Below are 20,622 nucleotides of genomic sequence, written 5' to 3' on the forward strand. Positions count from 1 at the left end.
GCCCACCAAAATAATGAACCCTCCTTTCCCCTCAGAATAGCCCCAACCCCAGGCCTACCATAGCTCCCTCAACAGCCTCTTTCTGAAAAACACCATACTCCCCCCACTGCCTTCAGTCCCTTTTTAAAAAGCCCCTCATCCCCCTGAAAGTCACAACAGCCCAAAATATAAGTCTTCTCTATTCCATCTAAGAAATATTAGAGGCTCTGATTAACCCATAGTAATTTTAAACACAGTAAATGATGGCAAATAAAGACCCACAAAGTCCATTAAGTCTGCCCAACAAGGTGGCCAGAGCTGCGCCCACCACTCTGTGCAGCTCTAGCCACCCGTGATTAAATGCTGGTTGTCAAGTCTCCATCATGACAACCCTACAGGCAGCCAAACATGATGGGGTCTTGGTTTAATCACATATTATGCCTCATTGACTCGTTTTAGAAAAACCTTGAGAACATATATGATAATTGATAGAACCCTCAGTTGATACTTGAATGTTGATATCTACTGATTCTTCCATTTTTATTGTTCATTATAGATTCTTAACACTATGTTTTGTTAACTGGGTTGAGTCCCTATGGGGAATGATCCAGTATATAAGATCAAGGATTAGATTAGATTAGAAGTACTGCTGACAGTATTTAACATAACAATCAAGATGTCTTCCCTATTATCTATATTGAAAGAACCGATAATTGTGAAAATACAGTGGTTCAGTCTAATCTGTTTATTTCAGGGTTTACTACCCTCTACAAAGATACTTACAGCAAAGATCTGGTGTCCTCCAGTTCAAAGGTTTCCCACCAGCATGAGCGCACTGACGTGAATATTCAGCAAAAGTGTCGCATGCACAGGATGATTTTAGGGTTGTACCACAGAGACACAAGTCTTCAATGCAAGCTTTGATATAGGGGTCAGTGTTAACTAATTTATTGCACTCTGTAAATGATCGACCAGTCAATATAGACTCACAAAAAGAATTCTGTTATAAATATAAAAAAATCAGTAATCAATAATAAGCATTACATCCCTACAGAAGAAACATTCATCTCTTTCCAAAATCAACCTGAGTAGGAAATCAATATCAGTACTGAGTGGTCTCTACATATACATAAACACCTGAGATATTAAGTAACCAATATTTAACTTTGGCAATCGATGGTTAAGTAAAACACTGGCCACCACAGTTAAAATGAAACTGGATATTCAACACCGGTACCCAGATACCAGCCAGCACTTATATACCGCATCTTCTCTATAACAATAGATCTCGGCACAGTTTACAAAAATTAGAAAAGAGAACAAGTACAATATGAATTTGGAATGGTATGGAGAGGCCACTACCCAGGCAGCTAACCAGATAAAGGCCACAGTAATAATTCTCCTGTGGCAAATGCACCGAAGTCCATAGAAGTTGAATGGGCTTTGGTGCATTTGCCTTAGAGGAATCACCACAATGGCTTTGTAAAAGCACACTGGTTTATTATCCGGTTAGTAGTCTTAACATGGCTGCTAACTAGAGAACTTCTGACTCTGTCCACTTACTGGGTCAGATCAATGGTCCATCAAACCCAGTAGCCGATTCTCACAGTGGCCAATCCAGGTCCCTAGTACCTGGCCGAAACCCAAAGAGGTAGCAACATTCCAATTCCATACAGAATCTCAAAGAATTGAAAGATTCCAGAATCCCAGAGAGTAACAAGATTCTAGAATCCCAAACAGCAGCAACATTTCATGCTACCAGGGTAAGTAGTGGCTTCCCTCATGTCTTTCTCAATAACAGACAATGGACTTTTCCTCCAGGAAATTGTCCAAACCTTTCTTAAAACCAGCTACACTATCTGCTTTTACCACAACTTCTGGCAATGAGTTCCAGCACTTTAAATACTGCTGAATTAGTCAGAGGACATAGTTCATGGCATTGTCTGGTTAGTGCTATTGATTATCCTTTTCACAGGTATGTATCCAGTGAGTGGCACGTGCTAACTGGACAAGTGGTTTTCAATATTAGCCACTACATTTGTAACATAAGAAAACACTCTCGCCAGTATTCAGCCTGCAACGGTCAGCATTTTTTAAACACTGACCACCATAGGCAGAATTAACTGTAGATATTCAGACTGGCAAATAAACAGATAGAGGAACCAGTTCAAAAAATACTTTCCACTTTCAACGGTGCTCAGAATCCAAGATGGAATGTAAGAACTCAGAGTGGGGGATTAACCCCTACCAGAACTCTTGTGGTATCTATCATTGCACCATGACTGCTGTGAAAAGTTGTTGTTTACTTAACCTTTGAACCATTCATACATTATAAGCAATTTGAAAGTGTGCAAGTTACAAAGTATCACTTATTTTATTCAATGTTTCAAAACAACTTTTCACAGCAGTCATGGTGCAATGATAGATACCACAAGAGTTCTGGTAGGGGTTAATCCCCCACTCTGAGTTCTTACATTCCATCTTGGATTCTGAGCACCGTTGAAAGTGGAAAGTATTTTTTGAACCGGTTCCTCTATCTGTTTATTTGTGATTCCGTTTTTTGGAACTAGGCTTTTTTGACCTAACCCAGTCGTTTATATTGATATTCAGACTGGGCCATGTCCAGGAAAGACCACTGAATATCTAGGGCTAATCAAGCAAGCAGAGGCTGCTAGAGTATATGTGGGTTCTAGCCGATATTCATCTGCGGCCTGCATATGACAATTAAAATTTCTGAATTAGTACAACCCTTCTGCACATCAAGGCCTGTGTGTTTGTGGCGGGGAGTGGGCTTTTGGTGAATCTATGATTAGAAGAGGAAATGGGAGGGTAACGCCAAAAATAAGTGCTCCCTGTTGGAACCCTTGAGAAAGCCTGTTTAGGCGAAACGGGTCCCGTCGGGCATACAATTGTTGGGGCAAGCGAAAATTATACAACAATAAAGGATAAGTAAACAAGAATCCATTGGCTGTTGATTGTTTATATGGATTTGGAAGAAATTTATTTAAAAAATCTTCTTTGGATGATTTAACCCTGATGAGTGAGGGCATCTTCTGCTGTGGAGTTTTCCATTACCTCACTTTCCGTCTTCTACATCTTTACTGTTTTAGTGACCCCTAAGAACCCCCCACATTTTTGTGGATATTTTTTGTTTCATGAGTAAATCGAGGAAAATTTTTGTTGTGTACCTACAATTACATCACTTTCTTTTCCAGAGATACATTGAAATGTGAACATTTCTTAAGAAAGAACTGAATATTTCTTGGGGCGTCTTAATTTTATCACATAGGATTAAGTGGCTTGCCCAGGGTCACAAGGATTCGATCCCAAAGCCTCTGGGTGCAGAGGCAGCAGTTCTAAATACTGAAAAAAGGAAAGATATTTACTGGATCACTGCAGTTTAGAGGTTCATCTGTGACATCCTCACATTCTTCCTCGGGCCCATCCAGTTTTTTCAAGTTCCCAAACTGCACTGGAGTCAGCTGAATGCCTAAAACAAGAAACAAGTACAGTAAGTATTTTAATTTTAGCAATGAACTTTTAAAACATTCAAGCGAGTTTTCCTTACTTCCTATGGGGAAACTCGCTTTGATATACAAGCACTTTGGTTTACGAGTATGCTTCTGGAACGAATTATGCTCACAAACCAAGGTTCCACTGTATTTTTTTTGCTAATACTCCTGGTACAATGTACATACCATCTAAAGTGAACTCATTTCTAGAGTTGCCATTAAAGTCTCCACAAAGCCCACAGGTCTGGTTAGCATATTTTTCATCCAGCTCCACCTAAAACAAAAAGAGAAAGAAAGGAGAAAATATTAAGAACATTAACAAGAGTGCTGGCATAAAATAGGGGTCATTATAACAGTGAGGTTTCACTACACAGGAAGGGTCTAAAAAACATTTGGACAAAATCATTAAAAAATCCATATGCCATTATTAAAGTAGTTGGGAAAATCCACAGGTTATCCCTGGGGGTAAATATCCTGGAATCTTACTACTTTTGGGCATCTTGCCATGTACATGTCCTGGATTGACCACGAAAATACGAGTTTTGATGAGTTTTTGATCTGACTCAGTATGCAGTTCTAATATACCGGTACTTACGTTCTTGTGCTGGATTTGGTTTTATTCACTGGTTAAAGGCATTTGTTCAGTGAGTGGATCGGACCATTTTATTTCTCTCTTTTGCTATGCTTTTGAGAGGGCTAAGCTCACAATTGCCTAGTGAATCTTCTGAATGGATAAGGGATATAAATGCTATGGACAGAGAGTTTATTGACGGGTTATAATGGATTGAGCTAGGCTTGTTCCCTACTAATGGAGGAGCAGGTTGTGTTTTGGAACTGAAAAGGTTTGAGCATTTTCATAGTTTAGCCACAGGGTGAAAATGGATTTGTATAACAAGGATAACATGTCTCATGATTTACTGAGTGCCTCTGTGATTGAATGAGATCCATGTACCATAAGAGGGGCCTTAGGTACCTGGGCCTATCAGGCCTTAGGATAGTGTGGGATGGGCTGCAGAGGGGCAGGTCTACCTCATTGTGGTGGAGGCGGGCCTGCCAACTGGCTATCTAGTACAGTTAGTGGGGGGTTCCAAGGGGGTGTTAGTGAGGGGTCCAGGGGGGCCTTCCGGCAGGAAGGGTTGGGAACCTTCCTGCTGGCGAACATCAAGGGGTGGGTCATCTTCGGGCAGGAAGGGTTGGGCTCCCTCCTGCCTCCATGATCGTCAGGGGGTGGGTCATCTTCGGGCAGGAGGGGTCGGGCTCCCTCCTGCCTCCATGATCGTCAGGGGGTGGGTCATCTTCGGGCAGGAGGGGTCGGGCTCCCTCCTGCCTCCACGATCGTCAGGGGGTGGGTCATCTTCGGGCAGGAGGGGTTGGGCTCCCTCCTACCTCCACGATCATCAGGGGGTGGGTCATCTTCGGGCAGGAGGGGTTGAGCACCCTTCTTCCATGATCGTTTGGGAGGATTGGCGGCTGCTATACTTATCGCGGCAGGTAGATCCCTTGCTGCGATAGGTATAGCAGCCGTGTCTACAGTAACCCAGTTCTGTAACTGGCGTCTATAACTTGGATGTCGGTTACAGAATCAGGTTTATTTTTGGTGGGTCTAGGCCCAATTCTGTATAGGACGCCTGTCCCGGGCATCCTATATAGAATCCGGGCCTTTGTGTCTCATATATGGTGATTTGGTGTAGGATGGGCTGGGGAGGACATCAATAAGAATTCCACTAACTTAGAACATGAGGATGATACTGGTTAGACTTTACAATAGACACGTCAGTTCAGCTCATATTGAGAAACCTTTTCAAGATCAGTTAAAACCAAAAAATTATTAGCTGGTGTGAAACCTGCCCTATACATCGATATTCATTGACAAGTTAGTGTTTTGCCAGTTGCTGGACTCTGAGTAATTATTCAATGAGGGCCAGTCTGGCTTTAGGATATTATAGAGAAACTGTTGATGACAATGTTTGAATGATTTGTGGAAATATTTGTATAAGGGAAGGGAGTCATTATTGATATTGCTAGATTTAAGTGAAGCATTTGATACAGCTGATTTCGGCATTTTTTTTCATGTCCATCCCTCTAGGAAATATCCAGTCAATATTCAACCCATGGTATTCAGTATTTTTGTTAAACGCTGTCCACCGCAGACAGATTTAGCCCTAGATATTCAGAGCTGGGCCATGTCCAGCCACTAGTATTAAATATCCGGGACTTACGTGGGCCCTGGCTGATATTCCACTGTTCTTCTGAATCAAAGATTTAACAATTAAAAAAAAAAGTGGGAGAGGAATACATTTTCCTTGAAAAATATTCTGCCCTCACATTTCTATTTTGTCCCATAAAAAATGTGTGCAAACACGTCAGATATACTGTAATAATAAAGGAGCAACACACTAGAATGGTACTAATAATAGATTGTCTGATACTTAAAACAATTTAAGTGCACTGGAAAGGCTCCAGCTCAACCAATAAAATTCAGAGCAGTGCCCTCAGGGCCTTTAGGGGGTGGGGCAAATGCCCTTGAAGGCCCTGACTGCATGCCACTGCTGGTAGAACATTTTTTTTTATTATTAAAGATTTCCTTCAGCACAATTGGTTAGATTTTTATATTCGTCATTGTTCTATCAGGCAGAATCCATTTGGAACTCTCTTCCTTCTTTAGTTTGCCCTTCAGAGGACTATCTAATATTCCATAAACATCTTAAAACATTTCTGTTTAAGAAATATGTGATTTGATTTGTAAAACAGGGCTGGTGCTGTGTACTGTGATTCCTGGATACATTGTTCTGGGTTTTTGTTATGGTTGCTTTTATTGTTATTTTTGTAATTCACATAGAACTTTACAGTATAGGTTTTTGTGGAATATTAACCCAAAATGTAATGTAATCTTTGAGATGGAGCAACCAGAACTTCATACAATAATCAAAACCAAAACACCCTCAGCATTTAATCCTATGAATCCAGAATATTGCATTATATTACATTAGGGATTTCTATTCCACCATTACCTTAAGAACATAAGAACATAAGAACTGCCTTCTCCGGATCAGACCTTCGGTCCATCAAGTCCGGCGATCCGCACACGCGGAGGCCCTGCCAGGTGTACACCTGGCGTAATTTATATTCCACCATATCCTTATATGCCTCTCTTAAGGAGATATGCATCTAGTTTGCTCTTGAAGCCTAGGACGGTAGATTCCGCAATAATCTCCTCTGGGAGAGCATTCCAGGTGTCAACCACTCTCTGAGTGAAGCAGAACTTCCTGACATTAGTCCTGAACCTGTCCCCCCTTAGCTTCATTACATGTCCTCTAGTCCGTGTCAAATTGGACAATGTAAATAATCTAAATACCTTGCGATTCAAGGCGGATTACAACAGAGTTAAAGAGGGTGTTTTACAAAAAATATTTCTGGTCCTTTTTGGGGGGGAAAAAGAGTAGAGCAGGTTGATTTGGGGGTTCGGGGGGTTAGAGGGATGAAAGAAGGAAGCTTGAGAGTTTAGGACTTTTTCAGGGATTTTCTGAAACGTATAGTCTTTATTTCTTTTCTGAAAGTTTTGTAATCTGGGGCCGTTATCAGAGGATTAGCGATTTGGTTGTCTAGTTTTGCTGCTTGAATGGCTAGGAGGCCATCATATAGTTTTTTCCGTTTAACTTCTTTGATTGGCGGGTGTGAATTTTCCTAAGTCTGGCTGAGGTGGTTTGGATGAGGTGGTTGTTCAAGTAGGTTGGGCTATCTCCGTTTAAAGTTTTAAAGAGTAGACAGTAGAATTTGAATAGTATTCTTGCTGGAATTGGAAGCCAGTGTGAGTTGAGGTAGGCCTTTGTAATGTGGTCGTGTTTCCTCAATGAGAATATCAAGTATTTTAGTTGAAATAAAACCAGTTGAATATCTCTAGCAAATGACTTTGGTAGTATGAAAAATGTATGCTTACCAGAAAACTATCAGCCTTATTCCACAAGCAGTACACACCTACTTTATCATAGATTTTCACATAGCTGCCCTGTTTCTCAATATATGTTCCAGCATAGTTATAAGGCAACTGGTCAATTCTGGAAGAAAACAGTAGATTTTAACCCAGTAAATGCTATTTTTTTCAATTGATACATAAGTAGCCACTAATAAAGATATACTGTAGCGCATGGTTTCCCATCTGGGATTCATTTCATTATAAAAACAAAATCCTGACAGAAAATTATTCATCAGCCTCTGTGAAGAAAAATATTTGATAAAATATGTGCATCAGAAGCCATCACATAACTCAAAAAATTTGACTAGACTTCTGGGTCGATATTCGACTGTGGTCAGCATTTTTTTTTTTTTTTTTTGGAAATGCCGGCTGCAGCACTCAAGAAATATCCAGATGTTTAATGTCACTATCTGGATAATGACCAGAACAGAATATCAAGAAAGTCAACACTGAAATGGAGTCGAGAAAGAAGAATTCAACAATCAACAAGATCAAATGCACAAGTTAAATCTAAAGAAATCAGCAGAATGGTGTTTCCCTTATCCATGGATGATTGAAGGAAATTTGTTAAGAAAAAACTACGATTGTTTCTTAAAGGAACCAAGATTGACTGGACTACTTAGGCTGCTTTCAGACATTCAGAAATTCAAAAGGGTGTTAAAGACAACTTTATTTATGGAAGCTTTTTCTTGAAATTTTTTTATTTTATTTATATTAGTAATCCTGGAGAGCTTTTGGATGAATGTAAATTATTATTGTTGTACTGTTATTTATGATTAAGCATGTACTTTGAGAACCACTTAGGTTTAAGTGGAGTATAAGGTTTTAAATAAAATTATTATAATAACAACTATGTCTGGGATGAAATCCTGATTGGCAAGGATGAAGTTTCAAGTTTATTTAAAATTTCTTATTCCGCCCAATCAAGCCTTCTAGGCGGTGTACAAAAATGCTAAAACAATGCGCCAATTAAAATACAATTTAAACAAAGACAAACCAGGAGAAATGACATTTTTTTAAGACATTGACGAACGGGAACAAAAGGGAAGAAGGGTCAGAACTACAACTGATAGAAAGAAAGAAAACACTCAAGGAAAGAATAACAAAGGGAGGGTGAACCTTTCTTGAATCTAAGTTGTCCTTAAAAGAGGACAGTTTAAGTTACAAAAGCATCAAGGAAGAGAAATGTCTTTAGCTTCACCTTAAAATTGGCAAGATTTGTTTTTTCACGTAAGTAATTTGGGATACTCTTCCACTAACGCAGAAAATTGTGGTCCTCATTGTACTGATATGTTTCAATGAGGGGATGGTAAGAAGGTTGTGAACTGTAGATCTTAAGGTCCTAGTTTGATGATATGGGATAAGTAAGTGATTTATAAATTCTTGCTGGTTATTTGCTCTGGTTTTAAAAGTTAGTCGAAAAATGTTCTTGGCTTCTACAAAATCAGACAGTTGTTTAAAGACTGTTAGAAACATAGAAACATGATAACAGATAAAGGCCAAATGGCCCATCTAGTCTGCTCGTCTGCAGTAACCATTATCTCTTCCTCTCTCTCAGAGATCCTACGTGCCAGAATACTGCAGCCAAGTTGATCTTTGCAAAACGCAAATCTGACCATGTCTCCCCACTCCTGTCCAATCTTCACTGGCTCCCAGTGATTTCCAGAATCCATTTCAAATGCTCCTGCCTGGCTTTTAAGATCATTCACGGCATCCTTCCTCCCCTAATCCCACTATCCTTTAACTCCTCGAGTCCTGACTCCACCAGACCCGCCTAAAGATATAAACTATCCTTCCCCTATCTACGCGGTATTTTCTATGCAGGTAAACTGGGAAAATCTCTTCTCTTCAAAATCACAGGTCTTTGGAACGACCTTACTATCCCGTTGCGGAACCTGGGCTCTCTCCAACTATTCCACAAGCAACTGAAAACTTAGCTCTTCTCTAATATGTAATTCTATTTCCCCCCTTACTCTTCCATTCTATATATAAGCTCATATAAACATTTTCCTTTCTCTTCTTATATTTTAGAAAATTACTCAAAACTCAATACTTTAGAAAATTACTCAAAACCCGCCTCTTCCAAGACCAGGACCCTTAATGCCCCTTCCTAACTAACTAAACCTTTCCCTATTACTACCTCCTCCCCCTCACCCCCCCCCCCCCCCGGCAACTTTGATCAATTTGGTATTGAACCGCTTGTAACTCTATTTAATTGATGTGAACCACCTAGAACTCTTCTGGGTATGGCGGTATACAAAAATAAAGTTATTATTATTATTATAATATTATTATTATTTTAATTTCTTGTAAACCATGCCGAGCTCCACTTCCATGGAGAGGATGCAGTATATAAACTTAAGGTTTAGTTTAGTTTAGTGCCTATTCCATGCCCTCTTGAATTCAATAGAAACATGATAGTAAAGGCCAAATGTCAATTTTGAGAAAAAAGAAAGATCTGAAATGGGATGTAGTTTGAGGGAGATTTTGAATCAAGAGAAGGGTTTTTTCAACAGTGGACGAACTAGTGCATGCTTCCTAGTGGGAGGGATCAAACCAAGGGACAAACTGTTAAAACCATTGAAAGGACATAAGAAACTAAACAATGCCTTCACACACAGGCAATATTTGATAAAATTACCCTTCACATCTCTGGCAAGAAAATAGTTATAACCTAATAAAAAAGATTATATTAAGAATTATAAACTTACATTTTTCCGTCAACCAGAATGGAGTTATTGGACAGCACAGTTCTCACCCCTTGAAGTTTAATAGTGATATGACTGAGAGCGGTAATATTGTTGCTTGGAAAACGTCGTATTTGGATGTTGAAAGCTTCATCGTTACTCCGGCAATTTGAAGCAAAAACATAGTTACATGTCCCTGGGAAATGATAGACTGTGCCATCGAAGGTCTTGAAATGAGAATTGCCCCATGTGCTGCACACTCGATCATTGTGAGCAGAATTGATGGCTGTAAAGGAACCACAACACCATCAGAAAGATCATTTACATTATTTAAATACTAGGCTTATAGCCCGTTACATTAACGGGTGCTAGAATATATGTGAGTAAGTCTGTGTTTATTTCTTTCTCTCTCTCTCCTTAGCCGCTTTCTGTATTTCTGTCTTTCTTTTTCCTCGGCTGTCCACCCATTCTCCCTTCCTTTTACCTTCCCTGTGTCCACCACCACCTCTTCACTGCTCCCCTTATCCAGCAGCAGCAGCCCTTCTCCCTTTTTTTTATCTCCCCCCTGTCCAGCAGCACTTCTTTCCTGTCCCCCTGTCCAGCAGTAGGCCTCCCTTCCTTTTCCAGGCCTCCCTTCCTTTTTCTCCCCCCCCCCCCCCCGGTCTGTTCCCCTGTCCAGCAGCACCTCTTACCTTGCGTCTGGCCTCCGCCAGGAGCCGCCACAGCCAACAGCCTCTGCCTAAGCGCACATGCGCACTCCCTGGCCTCCGCTGACAGCTACCGAGGCCTGAGCCGCCAAGAGCCACCGTGGCCGACAGCCTCCGCCTAAGCGCGCATGTGCACTCCTACCTGCAGGGCCCTACAGTGCACGGAAAACGGAACACACAGGTGGGAGTGCGCATGCGCGCTTAGGCTTTTATTATATTAGATAGTCCACAAATGAGAGAAAAAGAAACAAGTCACATTCCATGGAAAGATGGATGTGATACAAAGTCACACTGCAGACTTCAGCGCATACCCTGAAGAAAGCCACAGCATGGTGGGTGAAACATCGGTTTCCACCTGACAAAGACACCGTGAGACCCAGAAACTTACAACAAGCACTTTTCTATGCCATTTGTCACCAGTACATCTAAATTTCAAGGGGAAGTGTTGGAGGAATGTTTTGGGCAGGACTAGGGAAGGCCTATGACTTGGACGTTTTGTAGAATAAACGTTTCACAAATTTCTGTGCACAACTCTGCGGCAAAAAGTTGAGCACAGAAGTTTGGTGCCGATAAGCAAAAACAAGCCTGACTACCCTGACGCAGCTCACAGCGAAACGCTGGCTGGCCACCATCGAAGAGAGGCACTCAAGGATTGGCGAATGACGGGCAGTTTGGAGGACACAACTGCTGCAGTCGAGATAAGTGACTTATACCACTCAGTAGTACTAAGTTGATTAATCTACCAACAAATATAAGACTGTTGAATAATCGGAAGGCAGGAGGTTTTTTGAAAGCCAGTGAGATTGTTACCCTTTCTAGTTCTCAAGCAAGATAAGTTCTGACTTGGGACGGGGATCTGAGGCTTTTTCCTCCTTGCCATAACATAACACATGTTCATGGGTTAAAAGTATCAATCCCCCAGTGCCCCAGGCACATTAGATAGATTGTAAGCCCACCAGGACAGATAGGGAAAAATGTTTGAATAATTTGTAATCCGCATAGAATTGTAGGATATGCAGAATATAAATAATTAAATAAATATAAGTGACACCTGTAGGCATAAGGACTCTTGGGAAAGTAGATGGTTGGGCCCAGTAGGTTTTGGGTGAGTTGTGAAGGGCTCACCATAAACTAGGGTGCCCCATTGCTCTGCTGGCATGTCTGTGTGCTATGTTCCCTCTAAGCTGTGCACATAAGCAATCGCTCATACATTCTAGGAGCATCGCTCTTCGATTTGACATGGCTGCTCACAAAAATACTGGCAAATCTGAAAAATTGTTGGATTTTACATGAGAAAACACATGCACACACCCGGCCAATCCTTAGATGGAGCACAGACTGTGTGGCCAGTTCACTAAAAATGCTAGCCCTTCCTATGTTCAAAAGGCTTGTTCTGTACAATTTTCATTTGAACATTTTGGTTTTCAAAACTGGCCAAAAAAGATAGACACACTAAGGGCAAAATTGTCTATTAATGGTCATTTGTAAAAAAGAAAAATAGGCTTTTTTGCAGTTTCAAAAATGGACATTTTCTCTATCTGATTTTAAACTCAGACTTAGATGTCATATCAAAAATGGGCCTCTATACCTCTAGCAGCCCCAGTTTTTCCAAAGAACTGCTGACTAGCTAGACTCAGTAATCGTCCAACAGTTGAAGTGTGTTCCAAAACATTGGGGGGAATTGTTTAGTGTATTGTCCTTTTTTGTAAGAAATGTTGTGTTTTAGTTCAATGACCCCTCTAGCTTTTATGCATTGAAGATTTACCCAGTTCTTTCACTTGTCCTATTTATAATCATTTTCCCCCACCCCAGTCAAAACCCCGTTCTGACATAACTGGAGGAGATTCTTCAGTTATATAACTTACTTCTTAGAACTGGTTGTGAGGGAGATGGAGATGCTGTAGCAAAATCTGGGGGAAAAGAACAACAACAAAAAAAATCACAATTAACGTTTCTGCTGTTCAATTATTAAACTGTTTATTTGCTAAAGAGAACATAAGAATAACCTTACTGGGTCAAACCAATGGTCCATCTTGTCCATATTACACTATGAGTAACACAATGCTTCTTTTGTAACCCCTGCAATTTAGTTCAGGAGACCTTGTGTTTTTGGTGACCCCCCTAGGGCAGGGGTCAGCAATCTTTTTAAAGCAAAGAGCCAATTTATCAAAAAAAAATATGAGATATTCCAGGTATCTCACTTTCTCTTCCTTCCCCAAGGTCTAGCTTCTCTCCCCGCTTTCTTCTCTCCAACCCCTCGCAGGTCTCTGCACCTCTCTTCCCTCCCCTTCTTCCTCCCCCAACCTATAGCCAAGGAACTCTTCCTGGCTCGTCTCTCTTCCCTCCCCCACCATGGTCCATCTCTCTTCTTTCTCCCCCACCCAATCCAGTTCTGCTCCCTATTTCCTGCTGTTCTTCCCTACTTCTGCCCCTTATCCAACATCTGTTCCTCCTTTGCGCATGTTCAAAGGCCCTCCAGATGTGGCCCCCAAGCTTGAGGAAGAAGAGATAAGGTTCATGTGGGGGCGGGACTAGGGTTACCAGATTTACCTTAGATTTTACCTCAGTAAAATCCAGACCCCTAGACCTCGCCCCAGGCCCACCCAGTTCCACCCATCCCCACCCCTTTACACCCCAGTGCTGGGTTTTGAAAAATCATCCGGACCCCCAGACATGTCCGGGGAAAATCTGGACGTCTGGTAACCCTCATTAAAAAAAGAGACCATGTTGCCTTGCCCCATTCTGCCCCAACCCCATCCAGCCCCCCAGCAGGACTCGCGAGAACTGACAAAGCCATTTAGAAATTATTTCCACTAAGAATAATTCTTGAGAATTATGGGCATGTCTGGTTCTTATTTAGCTCAGAATCAATAGTTCAAGAGCAATCAGACTGCATCTTTATTTTCAGCTTATTTTATTTGCTTAAATGTTAAAGATTTCAGCTCATTATCAACTCCTCCAGTTAATGGTGGACTAACTATACTCTGTAATAATGTTTTTTCAAAATTTCTAAATGTTAATCCTATGTTTGTGCTTACACTGTATTTTTTTTTTTTTATTTGGAATTTGAAAATTGTCAAATCTTAAAATCAATAAAATATATAATTACCAAAAAAGAGTTCTGTGCATGTATTGTAGATCTGTTACAAAACAGCAAGGAAGCAGACAGGAGCAACAGCAGAGAGGGTAAAGGTGCACAAATCTGACATTTTGCCCTAATGATCAGAGCCCATATGCCAGCCTTTATCAGATAAGTCTCACCCAAATCTACTCTGTCAAGTCATATTTAACCAGAGAAAAAGAACAAATCAAAAATCAACATTTCCCTAAAGGGTGAGATACAAAAAGATATGGACCATTCGGGTCTTTATCTGCCGTCATTTACTATGTTATGTTACTATGATATTCATGTTATTTTATTTTTATTATTATTTATCAGGCAGCAAATTGTGGAGCACTTTGTTATCTGAGGTATCCAGTTATCTAAATATCTAATTATAGTTTATTTCTGAATCATCTGAAAGCAGTCTTATTTCAGATATTTGTGATATGTTAAAATTTGCCAGTCATTCTATTTTCAAAGTGTTGGAATTCCTATGATTGCCTAATTTTTTTCTATATTCCACACTGATCTGTAAAAGGTGTAATGTATATAAGAACTTATATTTTGTTTCTAATCTTTGAGGATTTTGATTTTGCTTCCTAGTGAGTTGGCAACAACAGCAATCAATCTACCCAATTAATGAAGAAAAGGAGCTATTAAAGGTATTACATAATGAAATGGAAACCTCTACAAAACAAACGTATTCAAAATGCTAGTTCAGTTCGCAGAAAAGTCATTCCTTTCTGTGTTTTATAAATTATGATACGGATAAATCCCTACCTTCAGCTTGGAGTAAGACAGTTACTAGTGTCAGGATCATTACAGCTACCTGTACCTCTCCCCATTCTCCCATCTTGTCTGGGGTTTGGAAGCCAACTTTTCTGAAGAGGGCCGCCTTTTAATAGAAAAGCACTTGGCTACAGTTCCATGTTTCTTCACACAGGCTCCCTGCTGAGGTGGGGCTTTGAGGATCTGAATTTCCTCCTGCAGATGCTCCAGGAAACATAGAAACATAGAAACATAGAAAATGATGGCAGAAAAGGGCTATAGCCCACCAAGTCTGCCCATTCCAAATACCCACCCCCCTGAATTCACTCCCTTAGAGATCCTACGTGAGTATCCCATTTTCTCTTAAAATCTGACACGCTGCTTGTCTCAATCACTGCAGTGGGAGTTTGTTCCAATGATCCACCACTCTTTCGGTGAAGAAGTACTTCCTGGAGTCGCCATGAAACTTCCCTCCCCTGATTTTCAGCGGATGCCCTCTGGTGGTCCAGGGTCCCATGAGACAGAAGATATCATCTTCCGACTCGATACGTCCCGTGATGTACTTAAACGTTTCAATCATGTCTCCTCTCTCTCTTCGTTCCTCAAGTGAGTACAGCCGCAATTTATTCAGTCTTTCTTCATACGTGAGATCCTTGAGCCCCAAGACCATCCTGGTGGCCATTCGCTGGACCGACTCGATTCTCAGCACATCCTTCCAGTAGTGAGGTTCAGTTCTTATTCGGTCTATGTTCTAGTACAGTGTTTCTCAACTCGGTCTTGGAGTATTCCCTTGCCAGGCAGGTTTTCAGGATATCCACAATGAATATGCATGAAAGAAATCTACATATAATTGAGACAGTGTATGCAAATTTCTTTCATGCATATTCATTGTGGATATCATGAAAACCTGACTGGCAAAGGGGGTACTCCAGGACCGAGTTGAAAAACACTGTTCTAGCACACTGGTAGCTTGGCAAGAACTTCATTCATTGGAACAGATTCTTTTGGTGACATGGTTTGGGGGAAAATGAATCTTATTTAACCCTTCCTACCCCCTAATCAGTCTGGATCCTCAAAGAAATCTCCCATATCTGTGGTTCCCAACCCTGTCCTGGAGGACCACCAGCCAGTTAGGTTTTTGGGATAGCCCTAATAAATATGCATGAGAGAGATTTGCATATAATGGAGGTGATAAGTATGTAAATCTGTCCCATGCATATTCATTAAAGCTATCCCGAAAATCTGACTGGCTGGTGGTTGAGTATTGTGTTCAGTTTTGGAGGCTGCATCTGTTGAAAGATATAAAAAGATTTAAAGCAGTCCAGAGGAAGGCGACAAAAATGGTAAGGGGTTCGAACCAAAAGAAGTATGAGAGAAGGCCTAAATACGTATAATCTGGAGGAGAGGAGGGACAGGGGAGATATGATGCAGATGTTTAAATACTTGAAAGGTATTAATATAGAACCAAATCTTTTCCAGAGAAGAGAAAATGGTAAACTAGAGGGCATAATTTGAGGTTGCAAGGAGGAAGACTGAGGAACAATGTTAGGAAATTCTTTTTTGTGCAGGATGGTAGTTGCCTGGAATGCCCTCCTGAGGGAAGTAGTAAAGAGGAAAACGGTGATGGAATTTTTTAAAAAAACACAAAACTTGGGATAAACATAGAGGATCTCTAATTAGAAAATAAAGGATGTAAATTAAACAGCTAAGGCCAGTATTGGACAGACTTGCACCCAGTGCTTCCTTCCCATGTCCTTAGTGCCCCTTCCTGTCTTTAGTTCCCCCAGTGCCTCCTTCCCATATCCTTAGTGCCCCTTCCTGTCTTTAGTGCCCCCAGTGCCTCCTTCCCATGTCCTTAGTGCCCCTTCCTGTCTTTAGTGCCTCCTTCCCATGTCTTTAGTGCCTCCAGTGCTTCCTTCCCATGTCCTTAGTGCCTCCTTCCCATGTCTTTAGTGCCCCCAGTGCTTCCTTCCCATATCCTTAGTGCCCCCAGTGCTTCCTTCCCATATCCTTAGTGCCCCTTCCTGTCTTTAGTGCCCCTAGTGCCTCCTTCCTATGTCTCTCTCACTGCCTTCCACACTTTGTCCCTACCCCACCCCCGAAGCCTGCCTGCCTGTCTACCTCTGTCCCTCCCTCCCAAGCCAAAGCCAGCCTGCTGCCTCCCTGCCGCTCAAAAAAAAAAAAAAAGCCTCCTTCCTTTTCCCCTGCTCTTACCGCCAAGCTGCAGCTGCTAAAGCCGACAGGAAGTCTTTCCGACGTCAATTCTGAAGTCGGAGAGGACATTCTGGGCCAGCCAGGCAGCGATTGGCTGGCCCAGAACGTCCTCTCCGACGTCTGAATTGACGTCGGAAAGACTTTCTGTCGGCTTTAGTAGCTGCAGCATGGCGGTAAGAGCAGGGGAAAAGGAAGGAGGCTTTTTTTTTTTTTTGCGCCTGTCCATCTTGCCGGCCCTGCTCTACATCAAAGGTGAGGTGGAGGGAGGGAGATGGCGGAACGCTACGATCGGGCAGGTGGGGACCGCGCGATCCTTGAATGCCTCACTGCAGAGACAAGTCCATTCACCGCTCCATGGGGCGGTGAATGGCCTTGTCCGCATCCCCGCAGAGACCACTATTTTTTCTTCCCCGTTTCGGCGGGTTACCCGCGGCTACTCGCGGGTAACAACCACCATGTCATTCTCTAATGCAGTACTCCTGCAATGTGATTTGTTTAATAGTCATATGACCTCACTGAAAAATTTTGTCTCACATCTGTAGAAACTATACTTACCTACGCAGACGATATCCTCATTTTACTGGAAATTGATTCCAATCTTAACAACTTAGTTTCAAGCATAGACTGTTGCATTTCTAAACTTCAAATGTGGGCACTTTCCATTCAAATGAAACTGAACGCTGCCAAAAATAAGTTACTTTGGATGGAGCCAAAATTGGAAAATCTTCCTGTCTCTGTCACACTAAAAACAGGTATTTCACTACAGATAGATTTTTCTTCTAGAGTGTTGGGTATTGCCCTAGACTCATCACTCACATTTCATGAACAGATCAACTCTTTGGTAAAAAAAAAAAAAAAGTGTTTATTTAGTTTACATTTGTTAAGGAAAGTTAGATCGTTATTTCATCAAGATCATTTTCAGTGCTTGTACAGTCTATTGGACTTGCCCAGTTGCATTATTGTAATTCTGTATATCTAGGTATCAAACAGGGTAGTTTAAGAAGACTTCAGTTAATACAGAATTCGGCAGCTAAACTTATCTTTGGGAAGAGAAAGTACAATCATGTCTCCCCTCTGTTGAGAAAGCTTCATTGGCTCTCAATCCATTTTAGGATCCAGTTTAAATGCGCCTGCGTCATTTTTAAGCTTCTCTATGGAATATTTGGTCCTTTGGTCCCTTTATACTGGAATACCGTTAGATCTTGTTATTCAAAGAATACACAGAGATACAAATTACTGTTCCCTTCCTTCAAATGAATTAAATCGGCCGGGAAACTCAGTCAATCTTTTGCTTACAAACTGGTAGAAATGTGGAATGGGCTTCCTGACTCTGTCAGATTGATAGGTCAGTTACAACAATTTCTTAAAGTCCTAAAAACTTTATTATTTACACAATACTTGAACAGTTTACCTAAAGATTCAACAAATTGATTGCTCTACAACACTTATTTTCTCTTATGCTCTTGTTTACTTTGTTTTGTTTTGTTTTGTTTTTTTGCTGGCTTTAATTACTTGTAAACCGAGTCGAGCTCCACTGGGAGATGACCCGGTATATAAATTGAACACTAGATTAGATTAGAGTAGATTAAATGGCACTTAGTTTTATAAAGCAGGTGTAAGGTTTGGATACTCTTCTGCACCTACTTTGGCACAGACTATGCCTGTTTTAGCCAGTTCTCTTCCTAGTTGAATGATTTCTGCCAAATACTTGCTATCCACCCTGCTTGCTTTAGTCAATTCCTCCTTTTGAAGAAAATAACTGCTTTTGTCTATATAAGCTCCCTTGTATTATTGAGATGATTTGGGAAGGTCATTGAAGGCTCCTGTGCCTCCTTACTAATTTTCTTCTGCAGTCTTGCATTAGTGTCTGATCCAGAGGCTTAAAAAAAAAAAAAAAAAGGAAGTAGAGTAGAACAAAGGACTTCCAGAGTAGATATTTATTAACCAATTCAAACAGACCCAACCCTACCCAGGAAAAAGATCTAGGCATCACTACAGACAATGTGGTGAAATCCTCTGCTCAGTGTACAGCAGCAGCCAAAAAGCAAACAAAATGTTGAGAAATATAGGTATAAAAAAAAGCCTTCCAAATTCCAGGGCTGGGTTATCTATGCAATCCTGGCTCCAGGACAGGCCACCAGCAATCATAAAGATGGCTCTGGGACTGGCCGCAAGCAGCCTTGAAGGACTGCTGGCTGCTTGTGACCAAAGTTAATAAGGTAGGCAGGAACAGGGCATGATTAGTATGGATGGAGGGGAGGGAGGAAGAGGTGCTGGTTGAGGAGGGAGGGAGGATTGCTACTGCAGGGTGTTGGAGGGAGAAATCAGTGCTAGCACAGGGGAGGGTCAACCATTTTTAGGTCTAAAATTTCCCCTTAAGCTATAAATGAGGTTGACCTATAGTTGAGTATAGTAATCATTCGATAAGAAATAGAGAATAAAACAAAGAATATTATGTCTCTATCATTCCATGGTTTAACCGTACTTTGAGTACTGTGTGCAACTGTAGTTGTCACAGCTCTCAAAAGGCATAATGGGATTAGAAAAGATACACAATGGCTTTTATAAAGCTGAAGTAGAGGCTTCTACCATGGGCCAGCGAGGTAAATAATTAACTGAAGCTGATAGAATTCCTATGAGTGTCAGAGCATTTTTCTCACTGGCTCGCAGTAGAAACCTCTACCGCGGCTATGTAAAAGGAGCCCACAAAGAAGAATGATCAATATGATAAAAGGGATGGACAGAGTCACCTATGAGGAAAGACTAAAGAGGTTAGTGCTCTTCAGCTTAGAGAAGATATGATAGAGGCCTATAAAATCATGACTGGAGTGGACCAAATACATGTAAAAAGGCTAGGGCTCAAAACATGAAGTTTCTAAGTAATACCAATTAGAGAACATATTTTTTTCCCAATGCACAATTAATCTCTGGAATTCATTGAAGGAAAATATGTTAAAATCAATTAGTATATCCGAGTTCATAAAATATGTAGAAAAGGAACTGGGGGAAAATTCCATAAACCATTATTAACAAGATAGATTTCAGAAAGCCACTGATTATCCTTGAGGGTAAAATCAGTTCAGAAAAAGTACAAGATGGCCGCCACCAGCAAAAACAGCCCGTGGGAGCTACCCTGAACTTCAAAAAACTCAGGGAAGGGTTTTTTAGAGGTAATGATCCTTGGCAACCTTCAAAATGGCCAAATTCAGACACCTGCCCCACCCCTGATTTTTTTTCCATAGGCTATTATAGCCTGTACTCACTATGCTTTGCTGGTGCCTGCCTGTATCAGCCTTCACTGCAGCTGAAGAGAATGGAGAAGACTTTCTGCCTCAGTTCAGATTCCAGAGATGCAAAAATTGTGACTCAGACCTCAGACATCTCCCCCCCCCCCCCCACTAGACTGTGCACCGTTACGGGGGAGGAAACATAGAAACATGAGTACATTAACGATAAAAATAATTTTCTATGCTGTATTTAACTAGTTTACCTCCTCCTTTACTAACGCAGGGCGCAGATTTTAGCACCAGCGGCAGCGGCAACTGCTCCGATGCTCAAAGCATTCCTATGAGCATCGAAGCAGTTACCGCCACTGCCGGTGCTAAAACCCTGCGCTATACATTAGTAAAAGAGGGAGGTTAGACTTCTACAGAATGTATAAGGCTGAAATCTTTTGTTG

At 41.2% G+C, this 20,622-nt stretch overlaps 1 protein-coding gene across 1 annotated transcript in view; it reads right to left on the reverse strand.

Moving 5' to 3' along the window:
- LOC117352357 (mucin-5B-like) overlaps positions 1–14,814 on the reverse strand; it is a 133,121-nt gene extending 118,307 nt beyond the window's left edge. Inside the window, exons 1-7 of the mRNA XM_033928789.1 lie at positions 14,742–14,814; positions 12,724–12,768; positions 10,176–10,437; positions 7,429–7,546; positions 3,678–3,765; positions 3,366–3,469; positions 763–979 (exon numbers count right to left, since the gene is read on the reverse strand). Coding sequence (XP_033784680.1) covers positions 763–979; positions 3,366–3,469; positions 3,678–3,765; positions 7,429–7,546; positions 10,176–10,437; positions 12,724–12,768; positions 14,742–14,814 — 907 coding nt within the window. The remainder of the gene's footprint in view (positions 1–762; positions 980–3,365; positions 3,470–3,677; positions 3,766–7,428; positions 7,547–10,175; positions 10,438–12,723; positions 12,769–14,741) is intronic.
- Positions 14,815–20,622: the final 5,808 nt, after the last annotated feature.

The sequence above is a fragment of the Geotrypetes seraphini genome, chromosome 19 (assembly GCF_902459505.1).
Source record: "Geotrypetes seraphini chromosome 19, aGeoSer1.1, whole genome shotgun sequence".
Classification (NCBI taxonomy): Eukaryota; Metazoa; Chordata; class Amphibia; order Gymnophiona; family Dermophiidae; genus Geotrypetes; species Geotrypetes seraphini.